At 38.6% G+C, this 24,502-nt stretch overlaps 1 protein-coding gene across 2 annotated transcripts in view; it reads right to left on the bottom strand.

The window, feature by feature from the left end:
* LOC126418486 (peregrin) overlaps window positions 1-24,502 on the bottom strand; it is a 259,171-nt gene that overhangs the window by 220,935 nt on the left and 13,734 nt on the right. For both annotated transcript variants that reach the window (XM_050085261.1, XM_050085262.1), the window contains exons 3-5: window positions 19,751-19,884; window positions 14,585-14,762; window positions 2,889-3,026 (exon numbers count right to left, since the gene is read on the bottom strand). In XM_050085261.1, the coding sequence (XP_049941218.1) occupies window positions 2,889-3,026; window positions 14,585-14,762; window positions 19,751-19,884 (450 nt within the window). The remainder of the gene's footprint in view (window positions 1-2,888; window positions 3,027-14,584; window positions 14,763-19,750; window positions 19,885-24,502) is intronic.

The raw sequence follows: 24,502 nt of genomic DNA, 5'->3' as shown, positions 1-24,502 counted from the left end.
ATGAGAAAGTAAAAGATTTTAGTCACTTTTCTTTCAGTGCCACACACAAAAATACTAACAACAGGATTATACTTATTGTGAGAAAAGCTGCTAGTATGGTTTATTTGGAATGTCTGAATGTATACAGATATTTATTTCTCCCATTATTATTATTATTATTATTATTATTTTAAAGAAGGGGAACTTTTGTCTTTCAAAACCAAAAGTTATTTCTACAAAACTACAGAGAAACAAAACATTGAAAATAGAAGAAGAAGAGGGCCAGAAAGTATTGTCCAACTAAATTAAGAGAACTACGTCTAATCCACACCAAATTTTTGCATGGTGCTACTATCATCATTTTAGAAGCACAGTTTCAAGAGACTCAAACGTCTATCCCTCCCCACCAATATAACTGGACATCATTTTACATAGTTTATTGTACTATATGCTTTTTTAGTTTTATACATTCTTTGCACAGGAAGAAACCCTTTCCCTCTTATGGTTGAGTGGGCAAGTGCCAACTATAACACAAAGTTTTGTTATAAAGCTTGAACCTCTTTGGATGAATTTCTGGTGACAATAAATTGTCAAAAACGAGAAATTTAGGATGACATGATATTCCAGTTTATTCATTTAAACCAGTCCAACTCTACGTGGCTACCATACAATACAATGTGAAGAAAACTATTGCACAGATAAAGTTGACACTTTAATTGTACTATTGCACAGAAAATACTAACATGAATAACAAAATGTTACGATAACAACATCATGACTGTGCCAGACCAAGAAATTTGCTTCTGGTCATCATATGAAATATCCTGGTCAATCCTCTTACCAATCTTGCTATCAACAGATTGCCACATGGTCTATTATCCAGATGCAAAACATGTCCCAAATATCCATGGAGGGCTTATTATTCCAGTCCTTTCATTGAAACATCGTGAACATCTTGTCTTGTCAGAGACAGACAGACACACACACACACACACACACACACACACACACACACACACACACACAGAAAGAGAGAGACAGACAGAGAGAGAGAGAGAGAGAGAGAGAGAGAGAGAGAGAGAGAGAGAGAGCAACTTGGACAGCAAACCATCAATTTCACAGCAAGAACTACAACTGTGATACTGCAGTGCCTGTGTTATTCCAAATTACAATGTAAAGTTCTTTCATGCATGTATTACTTAGTAATAGGGAATAATACAGGCACTGCAACATCGTATTTATTGCCTACACTGGGCTAGTAACTTTCAAGTAAAATGTCTCCCCTGTACAGGAATATACATAAGGGGTGTACGAGTATAGGATGTAGACATAGTTCACGACATATGGAAGTTTGGGTCTGGCCATGAATTGGTACAGATAGCCAAATGGTAGGGCAACTGCTCATGATAAGTGGGAAATTCGGGTTCAGGTCCCGTTCGGGCACAAAAGTTTTCATTGTCGTCATTCCATTATACGGTGTATGGCAGTTCGTACTCGCAATTGCGAATATATTTCATGAACTACAACTGCCTTTTAACTGGTCACTGAAAAACTGTAATTGGAGACACACTGACAACTAACATTCACTTCACACTATTCAGCTCACTGCCATCTGGTTTACAACCTATGACAGCTGTATCTGCCTCCACCCCCTCAAAAAAAGGGTGGGGGTGGAGGGGGGTGAAGCGTAACCCCCATCCTGGCAGTTAGGAACTTCCCTCCGAAAACTCGTTGATCACACTATCTTCCAGGGCTCAAAGTGAGTTAGAGCTCATCCTTCATACAAAGTCGACATTTCTGTGGCCTCCTGGTCCTCTGTCCTCATTCCCATTCAATTTCATAATTCCACCAAGTCTCTCAGTTTCAAACTTCTCTAAGTCTATATCACACCCTCCATGCAGTTTTCTCAAGGGTCTTATTTATCTTGCACCCCAACCCCTAAATATCTTCAATAAATGGCTGATTAAGTGAAGATGATGGTAGCTTAGGAAAACTGATGATGGTAGCTTCCAGTTTATATAGAGAGGAAAAAAAGAAGAAATGGGCTTCTGAATCGAATCACTTCCCAAAAACAATAAAAGTTTTAAAGTGTAAAGTAAGGGAAACACATATCACTCACCTATAGCATATCAATGCTTGGAGCACAGTAAAACATAACAGAAAACAGCATTCACACTACCTTTTGAGCACTAGCTCTTTTTCCAGCAATAGCATGCATAACCTCACAGACAACAAAATACAAACACTGTGTTTGCTTGTGTCTGTGGTTATGTGTATGCTATTGCTGGAAAAAGAGCTAATGGTCAAAAGCTGGTGTCAATGCTGTTTTTCATTATATGTGTTGCTGTGCTCCATGCATTGATCCATTACAGGTTAAGTGGTCACTTTCCCTTATTTTGCATATTGCTCCATCTAGAAATTTCCGTTGTTGGTACCAATAATTGTTTCATCTATTAACATGCAAATTATGTTTTTTCTATTGTCTAAGTGTGTGCTAGAATACAAATCCAAAGATGTGTGATTAAATTCTGGCAAGTCACAACTTTTTTCCATCATTCTGGCAAAGCTTTGTACTGTTGCATAGTGGCCTGGATACCAATGATGAACTGTAGGTACTTATACAGTATGTCATTGAGGGCAATCTCTAATGTGATCACACCAAGTGGTGTTCCAGTTAATGTAGAGGCTGCTGGTCAATTTAGTTCGTTCGTGCAGTAATCAGTTGAGAAAGTCAGTAGCTGAGGTAACACCTGGGCAAACTAGTAAAGTGAAAATTCACTGCTTTAGGTTACCAAATAAAGAAAATCACAGATGTAGATCACTTGTGCTGAGTAACATGGGTGTGACATGTGCTATTAGGAAAAAAAATCAGAGTTAAACAATGCATAAAAAATTAACTTGTATTTTACCTGATGGACAGCGAGGTTGCACATATCACAGAACAGTATCACATTGGAGTTCTGGCATTCACCATCCATACATATGCAACAGACAGCGTCGTCATCAATGACTACAGGTGGTGCACCTTCTCCAGTTTTTCCATTGCTCTGCATCAAGCATAACAGTGATGATCAATTTAAACATTATACTCCACAATTTCTAAATTTCTCCAAACAATATTAAAATAAATAAAACTGGGAAAGAAATACACCACAGTACAAAATTACACTCATATCACAGGGTGTACAGCAATAAATACAAAAGATAGCAACAGCAACCACTTACTTACAATACTAATTATTTATTTTGCATAATTCGTTTTTGGCTTTACAACAGTACACACCTTGTTTCATCCTGTCAACAAAATTAGCACAGAACATCTCATGTAAGGAAAAGTATTATTTTTTCAAATAAATACTTAGTATCGATTACCAAAGGAGCAGGGCGATGTTGACCCAGGTGCAAATGTGACAAACAGGAATTCCGGGTTCCAGAGAAAAGGATTTTACACTGATGATCTGCAGAAGTGACCCTAAAAGAGCGTAAGTAGCGACCACATCCAGGCTTGTTTAAGGTAGCAAACATAGGGGAAAAGCTCCAAGAGAACTACCTATACTGATACAAGCATGTCATGTGTCCTGAACCTAACCCCATGACAAGAATAGTTGTCATGGATTTCTGTTCAGAGAGAGGTTTGATGCAGCTCTCCACTCTACTATATCCACTTCAAGCCTCTTCATTTCCAAATACCTACTGCAACCTACATTCCTCTGGATCTGCTTACTGTATTCATCTCTCGACCTTGCTCTACAATTTTTACAAACCCCCCCCCCCCCCCCCCCAAATCCTAATCTGTGAAACCTTGATATCTCAGGATGTGCTCCATCGACCGGTTCCTTCTTTTAGTCAAGTTACACCACAAATTTCCTCTCTCTCTAATTCTACGCAATACTTCCTCATTAGTTATGCAATCTATCCATCTAAGCTCCAGCATTCTTCTGTAGCACCACATATCGAAAGCTTCCACTGTATTTGCACAAATATAGGCTACATTTCTTTTTCCCCTAGATTTTGGCTTAAAAGACCCTGCTGCTGTCTATAGCTGGGATTTCCTCTCCCCAAATCATAAATCATCAATTTCAAAATGAGATGTACACGTATCTTGTGGGTTGAAATTAATACAATTATGAGTTACTGAAATTACTTTTGTAAATCATCAGAGACTTACAAAGAAAATAACAGAACAATTTATACTTCCTTCACAAATACAGTAGCTGTTCTTGGGTAAGGAGAACATAGTGCACCACTGCTTTTCAGTACCACATGTACATATTTGCAGACTAAGTCCCCCTACATTATTTACTGTAGTGCTATTCGGCATATCAAAACAGACTGATGTTTCATCTGCATTAGACCAGTGTTTCATCTGCACTCTCTATTTGAGAATGTAAATAAAAATTTTTGTGTTGAAGCTGGATAACATAATGCTGGAAATATATCACCTTTTTCTTTTTTCATAAGCTTGAGGCATTTTTGCGCAACTGTAGTTCTGTGATGAACAGATAGATTATTTTGTTGTACAATCACTGAGCCCACCCATACGTAACTTTAAATTCCAGTATCAAAATATTTCTTTTATGTGTTACTTTGCAGCATTCGATTTGGATCATTTCAGTTGCAGCGGCATATCCATATTTCCTATTTTGAACTAAAAAATCAAGCAAGTCTTTTTTTGCATCTGAATATTTACATTTTTGCCTTCGACATGGAAACAGTCTTTTGAACTATTTAGAGTTTCTCATCACTTGCACACCACTGACAAATGTTTTTTTCATCTAAATAAAAATACATCCAGCTTCCCACTTTCTGTACTTCTGTGTATAATGCATAGCTGACAACTTGACATTGTTCAATTGTTATGTAGGGCTGCCAGCATGATTTAGTGTATGAATCATGTATGAGGTCTGTTCAAAAAATTCCAGGACTTTATCCACAAAATTTTTCTACACTTACCTTTTACTTATCGTATATGGTCTCCTTTATTCTCCTCCACAATTGATGTACCACTCTCAACGCCATTTCCACTTCTGGAGGCAGTCTTGGTACACCTCTTGCTGGATAGCGAGAAGCATTGTCTGTGAATTTTCTTTCATCTTGTCTATTGTTGTAAATCTTTGTCCTTTCAATGGGTTTTCAACTTTGGAAATAAATTAAAAGAAAAAAGTCCACTGAGTCCAGGTTTGGAGAGTATGGAGGATGAGGCAGCACAGTGATTTTCATTTTTTGTGCAATAGTGACACACCAACAGGGATGAATGTGTGGGTGGGTTGTCGCGATGCTAGAGCCGTATGTTATCTCAGCACATTTCAGGCCAAGATGCTGTGTCACAATTTCATGACATTATCCAACTGAAATGTTACATTCTTCTGCAATCTCTCTGACAGTCAGTCTTCGATTGGCATGCACAATTTCATGTCATACCTGACATGACCGTCATCGCTAGATGCCAAAGGGGGCCTTGAAAGGGGTCATCTTTAACTTCCGTCCAGCCATTGCTCCTCTAACACTGCCATCTCGAAATTCGCAAACTGGGCGACACAATGTTCTACTCAATACAGCACTGAACAATAACTAACAGACACAGCACAATGAATCTTCCAGCAGTTACACATTAAACACATATGTGTGTGCAGGGATGCCAACCACATTTTGCTCCAATGCATCATTGGCACGAAATTATGAATGTTCTGGAATTTTTTAAACAGACCTCGTACTCAGTAGTAGTAGCAGTAGTAGTAGTAGTAGTAGTAGTAGTACTCCATAATCAGAGTTAATTTAGTAGTATGTTCTGTATTCGAGATTTACTTTTACTATAAGCTTGTGTCAAAAGTTTAGTTGTGGCCTAGATTTGTGCGAACAGGATATGCTCTTATCTGACTACTTATTGTCTACGCTTCACTTCTGTACAAGGCTACACAACAGGAAAATACCTTCAGGTAAGATTTCCTTGCACTTAAATTTAGACTCAATGTTACCAAACTTTTCTTCTTCAGAAATGCTTTTTTTGCCACTGCAGTGTACATTTTATATCTTGTGTAATTCAGCCATCATCAATTATTTTACTGCCCAAATAGTATATGTCATCCTATTTAGTGTCTCATTTCCTGATGTAATTCCATCCAGCACCATTTGATTTAACCTGCCAAATTTTATCCTCGTTTTGTTTTTGTTGATGTTCACTGAGGGGACACTGTCCATTCCCTTCAACTGCTCTTCAATGTGCTTTGCTATTTCTGACAGACTTACAATGTCATCAGCAAACCTCAAAGACAAGAGAAGTACTTGACATCAAAAAAATCAAAATATGTAGTGAAGGACACTAAAAATGACCTGAAAATGATGGGACTGCGCTCTGAAATGACACTAATACGTTAAGAATGGCTCAACAAGAATAAGAGGGCCAATCCCAAGAGACATGAGAAATAAGTACGGAATAAGAATTACCAGAGGAGTAGGGGGATGGGGTTGTGTCACATGTTCATACTCTTAAGAATTAACCTAAACTGAAGTTAACTATGTGCTGTGTTTTGTTGTTATTTGACAACCGGTCACTGAATACTATAGAAAACTAAATGAAAAAAAAAGTGAGCAGAATTTGCTCCAATCACGTGGATATATATATATATATATATATATATATATATATATATATTAAAAAACTAACGATACCAAAATGTTACTTTTTTATTTACTTGAATATCAAAACACAACATGAAACACCCTATCAACATTACAACTGGCAGGCATCAGTTATGAGTCTTATCTTACTGTTTCAGGGTATTTTAGTCCCATTTTTCTTCTTCTGTTATTACTTATTCACATCTTTCTTTTTCGTCAATTTTTAAAAAAAGACAAAATATCTCCAAGTCAATACTGATACAGAAATAATCCCAACTAGAGAGGAAATGTTACTATGTCCTTCATACATAAACTGAGACCAGGGTTACCACAAGTTTCCCCAAGTGAAATTCCCTGATGTTTCTCTGACTTCCAGACAAGTTTTAGAATTTTTCCCTGACAAGTTTTGAGATTTCAAGGGTAAGTAAATACATAAGTTGACAAAAGAATGTAAGGACTTCTGTATTTCTAAACATGTGAGCAAAAATCTTAAGTACTAACATCAACATCTTTTGTAATGAACTGTTTTAGGTGGAGAAAGCAATAAAAATGGTATATATGTTTCATTTCATGTTATTTTATTTCAATGAAGTGAAATACATTTGGCAGCAAAAATACGCATTTTGTTGGAGTTGCAAGACAGATTTAAAATATCTTTTCTTTCAGAAAGAACCTCAGAAAAAAGTAGGCCTCTTGAAAGAAATGTATAAGGTGGGGAAGAGTTGTGTAAACCAACACTATAGGTGACAGCCCAGCCAATAAAATGTTGGTTCTACTACGTCTTTATTGTTGGTTACTACCCACTGTGTTAGGTCTATTATTTTACAAGTATTGTGTGACTTTTATTTCAAAAAATACAGGAGTACATAGCGTACAAACTGCCATCGACTGCCACAATTTTCTTCTTCTCGTCCATAGTTTCAAATATATAAACTACTTTCGAAGTGCCAAAACGTACTAGAATAAATAAAATGTGTATAAAACGCCGCACTGTACGAAGTGCTTGCAGTGAGATAGTTGCAATTCATGAAATTCATCGTCCGCGGCCTCTGGGCTGCTGAGGAGCACCACAGTCCTGGATGCAAGGATAAACCAAAAAAATCCACCACAATGTACCGCACACAGACAGATCTAGCCTGCACTGCCCCACTAGCTCCAACACGCAGGGCCTGCACATTATTGGGAAACTATGGGCTTCAGATCAGCAGGCCCGATCTATTAAGAGATACAGGCAAAAATGGCCTGCAGTTGTGGCCCATTGTGGAAGTCCACTCATGTGGCCAGCTATTCATGTGTCACAGACACCATGTCGATGAAATGAGACTGCGGTGATCATCCATGCAACAGGTAACTTGTGCAAATACTCTGAGGATCAGTACTAATGAGGACAGGTACCAACTCACTGTAAAGACGATTGCTGAGCCGCAGACAGGCACACAGAAAAGACAATCACACTCTCACAAGTAAGTTTTTGGCCACAGCCTTTGTCAGAAAACAATAGCACACACACATTCACACAATCACTCAGACATAACTCATGCACACATAAATGTTGTCTCCAGCCACTTTGTCAACAAGCTATGAGAATGAGATCCAAACAAACCACTCCTTACGCCCCCCTGCCCGTCATCGGCAGCTGCTAGGCTAGCAGCAAGTAGTGGTGGCAACACTGACTGCAAGCTGAGGGGAGGGCTGGAAAGGGGAGAAACAGAAAGAATGAAAGAGTAGGGAAGTAGCGCATGTACTCAGCTGTGCCTGCCAGCGATGACGCATAGCACCTCAGTAATCAAACAATTTCATGCTACTGAGACAAAAACGAGATTTTTCCAGTGTTATGTTTTTTCAAATATCCCTGATACATTTGAAATTCCCTGATTTTCAGAACCTGTGGCAATGCTGGAGACAGATGGAAAAATGGAAAATTAAAATTGGCATGCTTGATGGTTCAGTCAAAGATTTATTGGTAGCCACAAATGGAAAGATACACCATGCAACTACTATGACACATATGATGCAACTTGCCCTACTGCATTATTTTCTCTCCAAACCAGGGTTTCACCTGTTTCCACAATTACATCCTTCCCACAAAGTTTATTTTCTCTAAATACATACACATACAAACTTCAATACAATAGAAGGACACATTCCACGTGGGAAAAATTATATATAAAAACAAAGATGAGGTGACTTACCGAACGAAAGCGCTGGCAGGTCGATAGACACACAAACAAACACAAACATACACACAAAATTCAAGCTTTCGCAACAAACTGTTGCCTCATCAGGAAAGAGGGAACTTCTATACAATACTACTTTTAATCAACTATGCATTGACTGCCATGTTGCAACTCATAAGAAATATATTTGCTGTTAAATTTAAACACCAAAAAGTACATCAGCTGTAAAATGGTGGTTACTGATAGTTTGCTACATGCAAACCAGGAACCTTTCCTTATTGAGCATTGATTCTATTACTGATTATTTCCTTTTATGTAAGAGCACCATATAAAACCGTTGCTCACATTCTTCTTCAGCACCAGCTTCATTAGTGATTGGCACAAATCACACATTCTCTATTTCGCAATAAAACCACTAGCCATGCACCAATTTAGAATTTGCTTCTCGACTTTCAAACTGAAGAAAAATTCCAAATGAATTCAGTGTCTCATTTTAGCAACTCAGTACGAAAATTCACAACAGGTTAGAAACCTAACATTTACAAACAGCTCCAAACTATTTACTTCTCAATGTAGCCAAAGAGGACACAAGTGACATCACAGACATAAAGCAAATATTAAATGTTTATTGGCTGTAGCCCCACTTACAAACTGTACAATATAAAGTGTACATTATTATATTGATAGCAGACCATTGTCAAGATACAGCATACTTTTACAGATAGAAATTACAAAACAAGCAATATGCAATGACATACATGTAATAAAAATATAGTGCTCCCTTACTAACATGTCAGTTCCTATTTAGGGGAAATTTTATACTGTGAAGTATGTCTAGACATGACTAATGGTGTATAAAAATCAATACTTCAGGACAAATACTTGAAACATGTTTCAAATGGCGTAATTATTATTTAACACCTAAATGTTGAAATGTTACCTTCCAACCTAACGTATACCTCAAGCTATGACACAGACTGGTCCATCAACACAACCAGATTTTTTGCTTTCACGCATGTTGGGTTTGCCAACTCACAATCACACTGTTACCTTCCAACCTAAACTTACCTTGGTCTAAGCAGCAGATGGGCCTGTCACCACAGTCAGGTTTTCAACATTCATCTCTGCATTAACAATTCCATGCTACTTAACCAATCAGCGAGGTAACCACAGGGTCATAAATCTACATCTGCATTGAAACTCTGCAAAACACTGAAGTGCGCGACAGAAGGTATAATGCATTTTACCACTTACTAGGGTTTCTTTGCATTCCGTTCACTTATGGAAGGTGGGTATAATGACTGTTTGAATTCTTCTGTGCACTCTATAATTAATCTAATCCATTCCTCACTATCCCTTCAGAAGCAATTGGTAGGGAGCTGTACTATATTCCTAGATTCATCATTTAGGGTTAGTTCCTCAAACTTTGTTTCTAGGCTTTTTAGGGGTAGTTTCTGTCTGTCTACTGGCAAATATTTTAATAACTATAATACACAGTGTTTCCAATAACCAGTATCTTCTTAAATATCAAATTCGGGAAATCCCATGTTTTCCAATGTATGAAAGGTAACCCATGGAAAAGGGTATAGCAGTTTGACCATAATTGTCATTGTAGCTAACACACCATTTGTAAGGCTAATTACCACAATGAAATATATGTAACATGATAAAGACTCTTTAGTATTATGTCTAAAGTGTTTTCTAATTTTTTTAGGTCCTGACAATGTGAAATTATTTCATTTGGCAATGAGCCACACGTCGATCCACTATAGGTGAGTAGTTGACTTTTCCTTACTTTACAAATTATTTTGCTTGGAATATACAGCATATGACAACCTTTTTTTAAGTCCAAAACTATTCCACTGGACGCAAACTAAAAATTTTGTCTGCATCTCTCTTCACCAGAGGCACTGCAACCACCAAGAGCTTTTCAAGGTCACATTTATTGGGCTAGAGATACTGGAGCATTTATAAGCTGGAGTAAATGGCCAGGATAAATGCCTGGGCAAATATCCAAAACTCAAAAATGCCTGGGCATTTGTGAATTTTTAAGGATCAACTGATAAGTCGCAATAAACTATGATCTGCCTCAAATGTCGCAACATCTCACAATAAAGACCCCCTGCCCCACTGAAAACAGTTTAACATTTAAGAACACATTTATCATCAAGAAACACATACCAGCTATTTAATACACCTGCATCAAAACTCTGCAAACTACTGTGAAGTGTGTGACAGTGCGTTTTACCACTTATTAGGGTTTCTTTCCATTCCATTCACTTATGGCATGTGAGTATAATGACTGTTTAAATTCTTTTGTGCGATCTATAATTAATCTAATCCAGCTCTCACTACCCCTTCAGAAGCAGTTGGTAGGCAGTTGTAATATATTCCTAGATCCATCATTTAAAGTTAGTTCTTGAAACTTGTTTCTAGGCTTACTTGGGATAGTTTCTGTCCGTCTACTGCAAAATTTTTAATAACTGTAATACACAGTATTTTCAACAATCAGTATAATTTTGTTATCAATAAGCATTCTTCAATAATATTTAGAGATTTGACACACATTATAAAGTGTGTTACGTTACAAAGTGATGACCTAAGGATAATTTTTTTTTATACCAAATATCACTACACAGCTGTTCTACACTCTGTGTGTGTGTGTGTGAGAGAGAGAGAGAGAGAGAGAGAGAGAGAGAGAGAGAGGGGGGGGGGGGGCTGTACGAGTGCAAGAGAGGGGAACTGAGAGTGAAGAGTAGAGGTGGCAAAAAGAAAAAGAACATTATAAATGATAACCAGCTGTCAGAAATAGCTACCCTTTCTTGGTACAGCGAGTTGGAATGCTAGTGAAACAAAACCATGCTTCTCTCTCCTTTCATTTCATTCTTAGTAATAAAGGCAATGAATGATATATGTCCGTTTAAGTAACGTTTACTACCTCTTAATATCAGGAGTATCATCCCATCCCATATTTTAATTGGTAAATTATACATTTTAGCAGTAAAAACTCTGCAAGTACTTGGACATTTGCCCAGCCCACACACATTTTGCTGTCTCTAAGTTTGGCTTTTCCTCCACCAGAGGCTAAAACAGTCAAACAGGATGGAGAATTAATACTACCTTTCATCCTTCAACTGTCAGCAACTAAACAATCTTCTGTGTTATTAAATGAAATGAGCAGCAACCATCAGAGGCCTGGCATGTGTAACAGTCTAAATATTGCTCAATGTACTACAATGATGCAATTGTAACCTGACTGTTCATATTGTTAAGAATACATTTGTCATGACACGCCAAAATACTGTATTGCACTAATACAGCAACATAAACAATTCCTTAGTAATTGAAAAATGGAAACTCCAAGTAGGAATACCAAAAATGTAGGAAAAGACAGATTGGTACTTACCATAAAGAAGACATGCCAAGCTGCAGATAGGCATAATTAAAAGACACTCACATACAGCTTTTGGCCACAGCCTTCGTCAGTAAGACACACACACCATTCACATACACGAGCATGCGCACGTCATGCACACACGACCCTCAACTAGAGCATCTCGGGCTGGAATGCACCTATCACACTGGATGCAAGCAGCAATCTGTAAGGGCCAGGGAAGGAGACGGGATAGTAGTATATGGGTGGGGAGCTGCTACACAGACGCCAACCATGGACGCACCCCCACCTGCAGCATCAGACGCTGCGTCTGCAGGCTCCACAATGCTTATAGCCAAGTGCGCCCGTCTGGAAAACTGGGCCCCTGACATCATCAAGCATTGCTGGGGGCCAGCACCTGTGCATTGTCTGCACCCTACACAGGGAGATGTCTTGTCACTTGGACTAATTGAGGTCATGCATGGTGGGATCTGTTCTGCATGGTCCACTGTCTACTCCACCCCTGCCAATGCTTGTTCCCGAGTCACAGGTGGTCCGGTTCACAACGCAGGGGGTTGTTGCCTGTAGATCACTGTCCTTGGTTCCTCTCTCTGCCCCTCTCCTTGATTGCCATTGCCGGTGCATCCCTCACTGCAACTGACATCACTGCTGCTGCCTCCACTGCTGGGTCCCGTGCCCCCATCATCTCAGATGCCACCACTAACCTCAAACAAGGACGTTGTTACAGGGACGCTACCCCCATCCTGCCCTGTGGCTTCTCACGAGGGGGGAGATGGCATGCCAAATCCCCCCCCCCCCTCATCCTTCCCGCCCCTACTCACCGGCTCCTGTCCATCACATGCTGCAGCAGCCACTGTCATCAGGTGATGAAATGGACATCAGCACCGTCATTGGTGTTTTCAATGATTCATAATCTCAGTGCCTTGTGAGATCAGTGCTTTTTTCACAGAACCACTTCTTTTTTGGTCACAGTGCCTTTTTTTCGGTACCAAACATTTTTTCCTGTACCATGCAATTTTTCTGTGCTTAAGTGTTTGTACAAATCTCTGTAGTTGTCCCACCCCCTACAAGGGAGGAGTGATGTACCTTCACTCATGACACACGTAATTTCAGAGGTTGCTTATCCATACAGTTCAGAGGCCCACTTATAAAGGCCATATAGGTTGGTCCCCTGGCACGCTCTGGTGAGCCGCCAAGGAAACAGGATTATTTAAGCGATTTCTAACGAGTGTTCGGCCTATCCTGTACCCTATATTACTGTTGTCCAGTCAAAGTGTACAGTGCTATGCACAAACTGTGTCTTACATATTGCTCTATACAGTACTATATTCCATAAATTGTGTTTGTTCTTGCTATAGCAAACATCATCGTGTTGGAGAGTTTGTCCCAAGGTGTGACTGCGTTATTGTCAAGTCCAAGAAATGTTCTAGTTTAATTTGTTTCAAACAATGTGACTAAATATTTTACACGATGCTGATGGTGTAAAAATGGTGATACATCAATACGTGGCATGCAGAAAATGTACGGCTACAGCCATAAGAATTTTAAAGAAGCAAAAGAACATGCTAGTAGAAAAGCAAAACTGGTAACTGACATTTTCTCTCTATGTAATGAATATATCATGACAATTTCCACCAGAAATTACAGGGCTATTACAAATGATTGAAGCGATTTCATAAATTCACTGTAGCTCCATTCATTGACATATGGTCACGACACACTACAGATATGTAGAAAAACTCATAAAGTTTTGTTCGGCTGAAGCCGCACTTCAGTTTTCTGCCGCCAGAGCGCTCAAGAGCACAGTGAGACAAAATGGCGACAGGAGCCGAGAAAGCGTATGTCGTGCTTGAAATGCACTCACATCAGTCAGTCATAACAGTGCAACAACACTTCAGGACGAAGTTCAACAAAGATCCACCAACTGCTAACTCCATTCGGCGATGGTATGTGCAGTTTAAAGCTTCTGGATGCCTCTGTAAGGGGAAATCAACGGGTCGGCCTGCAGTGAGCGAAGAAACGGTTGAACGTGTGCGGGCAAGTTTCACGCATAGTGATGTGAAAGATTCAGTGTTTAAACCTCCTCTACCAAGAAACGTGCCAGAACTGCGAGCTCGCATCAACAATGCTTTCGAACTTATCGATGGGGACATGCTGCGCCGACTGTGGGAGGAACTTGATTATCGACTTGATGTCTGCCGAATCACTAAAGGGGCACATATCGAACATTTGTGAATGCCTAAAAAAACTTTTTGAGTTTTTGTATGTGTGTGCAAAGCATTGTGAAAATATCTCAAATAATAAAGTTATTGTAGAGCTGTGAAATCGCTTCAATCATTTGTAATAACCCTGTATTTATATTAACATATACTATAATGCAAAACCAAATCTAAAACTATTGCATTACAAAACTCACTTGGAAATACGATTCCTTTTCTAAACGATCCATTAGCAACTCAAATGTATCAACAGGCACATCTGTAAGCCCAGCAGCTGCTCGTCTCTCATTAATGATACTAAGCCATGCACAGTCTTCTTCATCCATGTCATACTCTACTTCCGCATCCATCTCTTCTGCTGATCGCTCAATGAACCTGTAATTCAGGAAAACATAGTGTTGCATGTTTTCTTTGCTGGATAAAATAGTTCTCTATAAAAAAAGTTAATGGGCACTCACTGATAAATAACTCAAATGAAGGATACACGGGTATAAATCTGAACAGTATTACTAAAATTCCCTCCTCAGGGGACACCGCTTTAACGTAGCACTGTCCGTGTGGGTGAGATGGTTCGTGCACTCTGGATCCAGAGGGCTATGCCGGCGATAGCGTAGCTAACAGCAGGGCCACCCATGCCGGACAGGCCAATGGGGAGGAGCCAGATGAAGTGTGTCCCACAACGACCTATCTACTGTCTCCTGTCCGATCCTATCCTAAGCCTATCCCTCTCCCTTATCATTCTTAACATCCTACACCATAGGGCAGCAAGGGCTCTAGAGGCGTAGTGAAGCCAGTCTCCCTAAGGGAGTAAACCCAATACAAATCACCTGCTGCCTTGCAGTTGGCAGAGGGATCTACAAAGGCTAAGGATGCTCCCCCGATCACGGAGCCAGCTACCCTGCGGGATGTAAGGGGCAGCCCCCCAAATGGTTGGGCGGAAGATGACAAATCTCCCCCTGTAAAACATCAATTGTTGCGAATGCTAGCAAAGGAATAAGCCGGACGGATATTTCGATGACGACCCCAGCAAACAAAAAAAGGATAATAGATATGTACATAGGAACATGGAATGTGCGGAGCCTATACCAAGCTGGAGCCCTATGTCAGCTGCTAACACAAGTAAACAACTACAGTATATAAATAATGGCTCTCCAAAAAATTAGGTGGAAGGGGAGTGACATAACGGATGCAGGAAATTTCACTATCTTCTATAGTGGTGGGAGGATGAATACCTTTGGAACAGGTTTTGTGGTCGCTAAAGAACTGAAACATGCGGTGATGTGCTTCCAACCAATCAATGAACGGATGTCCATATTAAGATTAAGGGGAAAATTTTTCAACATTACAATCATAAATGTACATGCACCCACAGAGGAGGCAGATGAACAACAAAAGGACGAGTTTTGCAGCAAGGTAGAACAACAGTACGATCAGGCTCCCAAACACGATGTCAAGATATTAATAGGAGACCTGAATGCAAAAATAGGAAAAGAAGAGGACTTTCAGCCAACCATAAGAAGACATAGCCTCCATGAAATATCAAACAACAATGGACTTAGGGCTGTAGATTTTGCTATAAGCAAAAACATGACTGTCGGCAGTACATGTTTCCCACATAAAAAAAATACACAAAGAAACATAGATTTCACCAGATGGACAAACCAGAAATCAGATAGACCATATATTGATTGACCGGAGATACAGATTAGACATAATGGATGTTACGAGCCAAAGTGGAGCTGACTGCAATTCAGACCATCATCTAGTGAGAATTAAATACAGACAAAGGATCTCACTATTGAGTAAACAAAAAGGCCACAAAAAAAAAAAATAAGTTTGACATTAAGAAACTGAAGTTAGAAGAAATACAGAGAGCATATCCGATGAAAATAGAAGAGAGGATTAAGAATGAGACCGACACATCAAATGAACATATAGAAGTAATCTGGAAACGATGTAAGACTGCAATCCTTAAGGCAACTGGAGAGGTTTTAGGACATGAACGGGCTCAAAGAAAGGAAGACTGGTTTGATGAAGAATGTATGAGAAGAATTGAGGAACGTAATATAGCACGAATGAAATTATTGCAGAGAACAACTCGAGAAAATCTGAATGAATATAATTAAAAGTGCCGTGTAGCAAAGAGGGTCTGCAGACAGAAGAAAAGAGCACTAGAAAAGAAAAAACTGGAAGAAATTGAACAGCTAGGAGAAGAGAAGCAAAGTTGTGAAATGTACCAAAAGATTAAAGAAGGAAAGACCGGGTTCCAAGCCAGAACAAATATGTGTAGGAACAAAGAAGGGGATTTGATAGGGGAGAGTAATAAAATATTTGACAGGTGGGCAGAATACTTCCGAGAGTTACTGAACACAGAAATAGAAGGGTTAGAATGAGAAGAACAGATGGAACTAATTTACTATGGACCAGAGGTTTTAACACCAGAACCTACACTGGGGGAAGTGATGCAAGCCATTAAAACCTTAAAAAACAATAAGGCACCTGGAGAAGATCAGATCCAGGCCGAACTTCTCAAGTATGGTGAGGAAACGCTGTGGAAAACAATTCATAAAACAATACTGAATATCTGGCAAGAGGAGAGCATGCCAAAGGTGTGGAAAACAGCTATAATATGCCACATACATAAAGAAGGAGATAAATTAAACTGCCAGAACTATCGAGGAATCTCCCTAGTAAATACTACATATAAAGATTTCTCCAAGATTCTAACGAGCAGGCTTACTCCATATGTGGAAGAGAGAGTTCGAGACTATCAGAGTGGCTTTAGAAGAAATAGGTCAACAACTGACCAGATATTCACATCGCGCATACTATTTGAAAAAGGTTACGAATATCAAATTAACATACACCAGCTTTATATCGACTTTAACCAAGCCTATGATAGCATCTCAAGAGTGGCATTGAAGAATGTAATGGAAGAGGCTGGAATACCTAAGCAGCTCATTAAACTTTCTATGATGAGCCTCAGCGAAACCAACTGTAAAGTAAAAATACAGGGCGAAACCTCCAGAGAAATGGAAGTGAAGAAGGGACTTAGACAGGGTGACAATATCTCCTCTTTGCTATTCAACCTCTGCCTAGAAAAAGTCATAAGAAAGATAGAGTTAAATGAAGGAGGAACCTTCTTAAATCATTCACTGCAGTACCTAGTCTCTGCTGACTATGCGGCATTACTCGCACGAAACACTGCTGCGCTAGGCAAAGCCAATCAACAACTGGAGAAAGGTACAAGGGAGCTTGGCCTGACAGTCAACATCGAAAAGACCAAGTATATGGCAATGAGCAACCAACAAACCTACCAAATCTCAGGATAGCCGACAGGGAGTTTGAAAGGGTGAGAGACTTCAAGTACCTTGGGTACTCACTGAGACAAACGACATTGGCAGTGAGATGAAAGCCAGAATAGCAGCAGGTAACAAACGCTACTTCGCCACATTACTCATGCTTAGGAGTTCGCTTCTATCACGTAAATCCAAAATCCTCATTTACAAAACAATTGTAAAACCAGTTGTTATGTATGGTGTCGAAACGTGGACCATGACTGTAAATGAGGAAAGGATCCTTAGCATATGGGAGAGAAAGGTGCTACGTAAAATATAAGGCCCAGTATATGAGCAAGAATGTTGGCGCATTCGTATAAATGCAGAACTACAACACCTTTTTGAAGAACCTGACACTGTTACTACCATTAAAATTCGAAGACTACGGTGGGCAGGGCACGTGGTCAGAATGGAAGAAGACAGAGCATGTAAGAGGATTTTTGATGGCAAGGCTAGAGGCGGACGGCGGAGGGGACGCCCCAGAAAGAGATGGGTGGATGGAGTTGAAGAAGACATGAAAAAGCTGGGTGTCAGAGGATGGAGACGGAAAGCCATGGATTGGATAGAATGGCAGGATATTGTGATGCAGGCCAAGGCCCTCCAAGGGCTGTAGAGCAGAGGAGTATTAGTAATCACTAAAATTCAATAATTATTGTGTTGAATCAAATGTGGCCTCAGTTTAAAGTTGTGTGACAGTAATGCCACATCAATACACATGTTCAATATAAAAATATGGTATCTGCGTGCAGAATGTGTAATGAAAATGTTGCTGCTGTTCGAGAAGAATAACACAGACAGTCTTCTAAATAGTGACTACCAGAATCTCAAGTATTCACTACACAAGCATTTTCAACAAATTATGAGAGAATGTTTCAATTGTCATTAAACAGTGCACTTCTGAAAATGGAACTAAAAAAAAAAAATCTGTCTGTGGAAAGTATTCTTTGGTAGTCAAAACATAGAGCAACAACCACAAGAGTAAATACAACTACTGCCATTAAAAGTGCAGTGAACACCATTGCCATTTTCATCTCCAGGGAGAGTAAATGACACCTTTACACAGGTGATGAAGCCCAACAAACTTAGAAATTATTACTATTCAGTGGCATATATCTTATTCATGAATGGGTAAAAGTTACATTTGGAACCCCCCCCCCCCCCCCCTGCATTTTTCCAATGAGGAATGGATGTAATCAGCAGGCTTCACTACCTGTCAATTTGTTATCTCACTCAGATTTTACGATATTACATTCATTGTCTTAGCCAAATCGCAGCCAAATTGTCACCCTCTTACCCTAACTTAGACCTTGGGCTCCATTACAGATCAGACCATCACTACAACCAAGATTTTAGGGGTGGTGATTCAGTACCATACTTTAATCTATGAACGTCATTCTTGAGAGTAATCGGAGAATTGTGAGAACTCACTGTCACGGTTGGGTCTATGAATTTTTAACAGCCATGGCATAGAAGCAAATAAATGAACTTGAAGCAGTCAATATTGCACTTTACTCCTTTTTGTGATAAGTTTTGACCAAATAACAATCTTCAGATCAAGATGTTCATGGTCAGATGGCAGTACTGTCAGCATTACCATGGTGTATACGTGGACATTGAAAAATATTATTCTTACAGTTGTGCCTGATGTTCAGAGATAACTTGCTTTCTGACTGCTTGGAGGAATAAGTGTGCCCCTGCTGTAAGACGGCAACTTTCAAGACAGCAAGTGCACTCACTTGATGTTTTAGACTGGGGTACCAATGTGATAAAAGCACAGAATACATCGAACATAAAAGTAAGGAGACATTATTGAATAACATACCAAAAGATAACATACCAAAAGATTCCTATACTGTCACTTTCACATCAATCATTAGCAGTCTACATTTGATTCCACATATCGGACAGCTTCTAGGGACAGCATTGTAGTCAAAAGAAAAAATGAAAAAAAAGGGGGAAGGGGGCAATGTAGTAGAAAAACAGATTCAGTATATGATAGCATTACTGAAATAATTTCTCACTTACCTGATGTACGAATTTGGACGTGGTGGTGCGTCACTTATGTTGTAGTTATCAAGAACTGTGAAACATGGTTCTGGTAGTTTTACTTTTTCTTCTGCAGCGCTAGTTCTCCCATCATTTGTGCCATGGGTGCCACACTAAGAAAACATACCAAGTAACTGAGCGACACAAAATCTTCCTGTTGCAACTAATATATCTGTACATACACTTTAAGCCTTAGCAAACAGATGATTTACATCAAAGAAAGAAATTTGCATCATTAACACATGAAACACTACAAACAGAAAAGACGATAAATTGTCACCAATCACAAAGAATACTGGAATGTGTAATTAAATTTCTTGTTCTGATCAGTTTTATTTTTCAACAAGTCAAATTTAACTGCCAATGACAGAATGATACACAATACTGAACACTGAGAAATAAATAAATCAAAACTGCTCTACAATATATTGCAACAACATAAATAGACATAAAAAGATTATCAACAAATTCAAATGGAATACATTAAAAGAATCTACATCTACTTACATACTCCACAAGCCACTGTACGGCACGTGGTGGACAGTATCCTGTACCACTACTACATTCTAGACAGTATAAGATGATCCCCAACAGCTCACAGCCCTGTTGCCAGCTTTCAACTGCGAAGCACTGACGGTTGCAAGCGCAAATAGTAGTAGCTGTCTACAGAGATCTGACAACAATGAGGTATTGCCAAAGAGACGTTTACAAAGTTGCATTACAGTATCAGTTGACGTAGGTCCGTGAAGCTGCCATCTCCAACTGTCAGGGATCAACTTAAGCCAACTCGGATATAGTCATTTCATTTCCTGTTCCACTCGCAAATAGGGCAAGGGAAGAATGACTGTTTATATGCCTCCACACAAGCTCTAATCTCTCTAATCTTTCCTTCACGGTCCTCACGCAGAATGTATGTTAGCGGTAGTAGAATTGTTCTGCAGTCAGCCTCAAATGCTGGTTCTCTACATTTTCTCAATACTGCTCCTCGAAAAGAAAGTTGCCTTCCCTCCCGTGACTCCCATTTCAGTTCCTAAGGCACTTCTGTAATACTTGCATGTTGTTCAAACCTACCAGTAACAAATCTAGCAGGTTGCCTCTGAATTCCTTTGGTATCTTCCTTTAATCTGACCTCGTGTGGATCCTAAACATTCAAACAGACTCCAACAAAGGGTCACACTAGTGTCCTAAGTGCAGCCTCCTTTACAGATGAATCGTATTTTGCTACAATTCTCCCAATAAACCAAAGTCAAATATTTGTTATCGCTACTACAATTCTTACAAGCTCATTCTATTTCATATTGCTTTGCAATGTTATGCCTCAATATTTAATTGAAGTGACTGTCAAGCAGCACACTGCTAATTTTCAACTTTTTATTTCTGGTACTCATCTGCATTACCTTACATTTCTCTAAATTTAGAGCTAGCTGCCGTTCATCACACCAACTAGAAATTTTGTCCAAGTCATCTCGTAGCATCCTACGCTCACCCAATTACGACACCTTCCCATACACCATAACATCTTCAGTAAATAGCTGCATCCTGCTGCTTACCTTGTTTGCCAGATCATTTACATACATAGAAAATAATAGCAGTCCTATCACACTTCCCTGGGGCACCCCTGACAATACCTTTGTCTCTGATAAACACTCACTGTCAAGAACAATATATTGTTTTCTATGAAGTCTTCAGCCCAGTCAAAAACCTGAGAATCTATTTTGTAAGCTTGTACCTTTGTTAACAGTTGGCAGTAATGCACTGTGTCAAATTCTTTATGGAAATCCAGGAATATGGAATCTGCCTGTTGCTATTCACCCATAGTTTGCAGGATTTTATGTGAGAAAACGGCAAACTGAGTTTCACATGGGCAATGCTTTCTAAAACCCTGCTTATTTGGCACCAGAAGCATTTCCCTCTTGAGGAAATTTATTATATTCAAACTGACAATATGTTCGAGGATTGTGCAACAAGCCGATGTTAAAAATTTCATCATCATTTATCACATAAATGGACTTTCTTAAAACTTCAAAGATGCATTTTCACTGACAATTCTATAAATATATGACAGTACCAGTTAATAGCATGATAATGCAGCTGTAGACCTATGGCATCATTAACATGGTAAAGGTATGAGCCTTAACAAACAACCAACAACTGCTGTCAGCAATAACACGAAAATATTATTTGAATAAAATCCAATAAAGTAACAAGACCCCCCCCCCCCCCCCCACAGGAATACGGGTTTTTGAGTAGGCAATGTTCTTGGTATTAATATCTTCAAACATATTAAAAACTTGAATATGCTAACTTCAATGTTTTTATTGTGTATTTCAGTTGTACATGTCATGTTCTACTTAAAATATGTTGTTTAGTTCTTATGAGTGATAGTTTAGATTGTATGTTTGCCTACATAGGTCTAGTGGAGACGGGGAGTGTATTGAAGATGTCCAATTTTGTCTCAAAACAAAAAGGTCAACACTGACTGCTTTTCCTCATCTTTATTAATGATCTTCCTCTTTTTTCTGAGACAAACAGCAAATTTACCCTGTTTGCCGATGATACCACAATTCTAATTGACGATTTGATTGATCATGATCTTGAAAAAACTACAAATACTGTTTTTAATGACATCTTAAATTGGTTCTCCTCAAATGGTCTCTCGCTCAATGCAGATAAAACTCATTATATGAGGTTCCATACATCACAAAGTAATCCCGATGAAATTAACATAAAATGTAGAGATCAACCAATACAGAAAGTTGAAGACACAAAATTCCTGGGTGCTTACATAGACAGTAAATGTAATTGGTCAGTTCACATTCTTCATCTATGTAAAAAACTTAGCTCGGCAACATTTGCATTACGGGTAACTTCTTCAGTGGCTGAAGTTGACACTATTAAGGTTGCCTACTTTGGCTACTTCCACTCATTGATGTCATATGCTATCATATTCTGGGGGAACCAACCACTTGCAAAAAAAGTTTTCACCATCCAAAAAAAAAGCAATCAGAATAATGTGTGGGGTCCATCAAAGACACTCTTGCAGGCACTTGTTTCGGAAGATAGGTATCCTAACAACTGCCTCACAGTATATTTTTTCCTTGCTGACCTTTGAGTGCAAAAATTATTCCATCTACCAAGACAACAGTAAATTCCATGGTTATAACACCAGAAACAAAAACAATCTACATTTAGAAATGAAACGTCTCACTCTGGTACAAAAAGGAGCTTACTACTCCAGCATTAAGCTGTTCAATGCTCTACCACTACATATCAAATGTGTTCATACAGAACTGCCAAAATTTAAACAAGTTCTCAAAGATTACCTGACAGAGAAATCTTATTATACTGTGGATGAATACCTGAAAGAAAATGTATACCATCACTAAACTTATTGTGTCTAGAAGTAGTTCAATTGATTTTATTGTGCATTTGGGCATTAGCGCACTTTTTGTAACAACAGATTGGCTGTACATGTATTTACTCTTGTTGGCCTAATATCTGATTTAACTTTGTGCTCTTATCTTTAACCTTTATTTGAAACTCCTTTTTCTGTCAAATGGTAGTTATGTTATCTAGCTGACATTGTATCTGTTACTGTATTTATAGTATGTCTTACTTAAACTATGTACAATTTGCCATTGAATTGCCCTTGTATTTATTTTAAGTTTAAATTGAAACCTGTACAATTTGACACGTTCCATATCCATGTGATTGACTCACTAACTGGATCTACGGAACAAGAAATAAATAAATAAATAAATAATAAATAAATAAATAAATAAATAAATGTGTCACATCAGTATTTCAGTATCTGGAAAAAAAAGTGTATGTTGAAGTTCCACATATATATAAAAAATTAAAATATTTTCATTGTCTGTTGATTGGTTAAAATATTATATACTTATTTAAATGATGGTATTCATGGAAATTTCTTAACGAAAGGGAAAATAAGAACATGCAATTAAAAATCTACAAGCAATAGAGATCTGAAATTATTTTTAATTAAAACTTTGTCCACAATACCATCAGACATGAGTAACACATGCACCTTTCAGAACTATATTTTCATATTAATATAACTTGAAAACAACATATCACCTTTAATGTGGAAAAATAAAATACAAAATTTGTAACTTTTTGCAAACTTCAAAATTGTGTTTTGAAAATATGAATTGTCATAGGATGTTAACTGTCTTGATAAATGATAATATGGAATCTAGACTATAGTTTGAAGTCACAAACAATGGCGGTCGAGTTTAGGCTTGTTCTGTGTACCTATTTCGCTCATACTGCGGCAGCCAATGAGTGCTCTGTAGTGTTCTGAGTGCTCTGTTCTGAATGCTGTAGCTAATGCAAGAATTAAACACGATCGTAGCAAGTTGTGTAATGAATTTCTATTTTGTTTGTTGCAAGTTGTTATCGTTGATGGTGATGGTATGTGGTAAATTCTGCATAAGCAAGCAAGAGACATAATTTGCAGTACATACGCTTCCTTGAAGTCAAAAGCATGTGTTTGCACATACCCAACTGTCACTTGGAATCATCAATAATATCATTCCTGTCTGTGACTTGGCATGCACGAACCTACATCATTTGTGGATGAGACTATAACTTTCGGCAATGACATTAATATCTTATCTTCTTAACTTGCCCAAATATTTCTTAACATAAATGAATCTGAAATTTTTTGATTCTTTAGAAATTATTTTCTCTAAAACTCTCCCCCTGAAT

This window comes from Schistocerca serialis, chromosome 9 (genome assembly GCF_023864345.2).
Source record: "Schistocerca serialis cubense isolate TAMUIC-IGC-003099 chromosome 9, iqSchSeri2.2, whole genome shotgun sequence".
In the NCBI taxonomy this organism is placed as follows: domain Eukaryota; kingdom Metazoa; phylum Arthropoda; class Insecta; order Orthoptera; family Acrididae; genus Schistocerca; species Schistocerca serialis.
The sequence above is the reverse complement of the archived record's forward strand: the minus strand, read 5'-3'. Positions and strand labels throughout refer to the sequence as shown.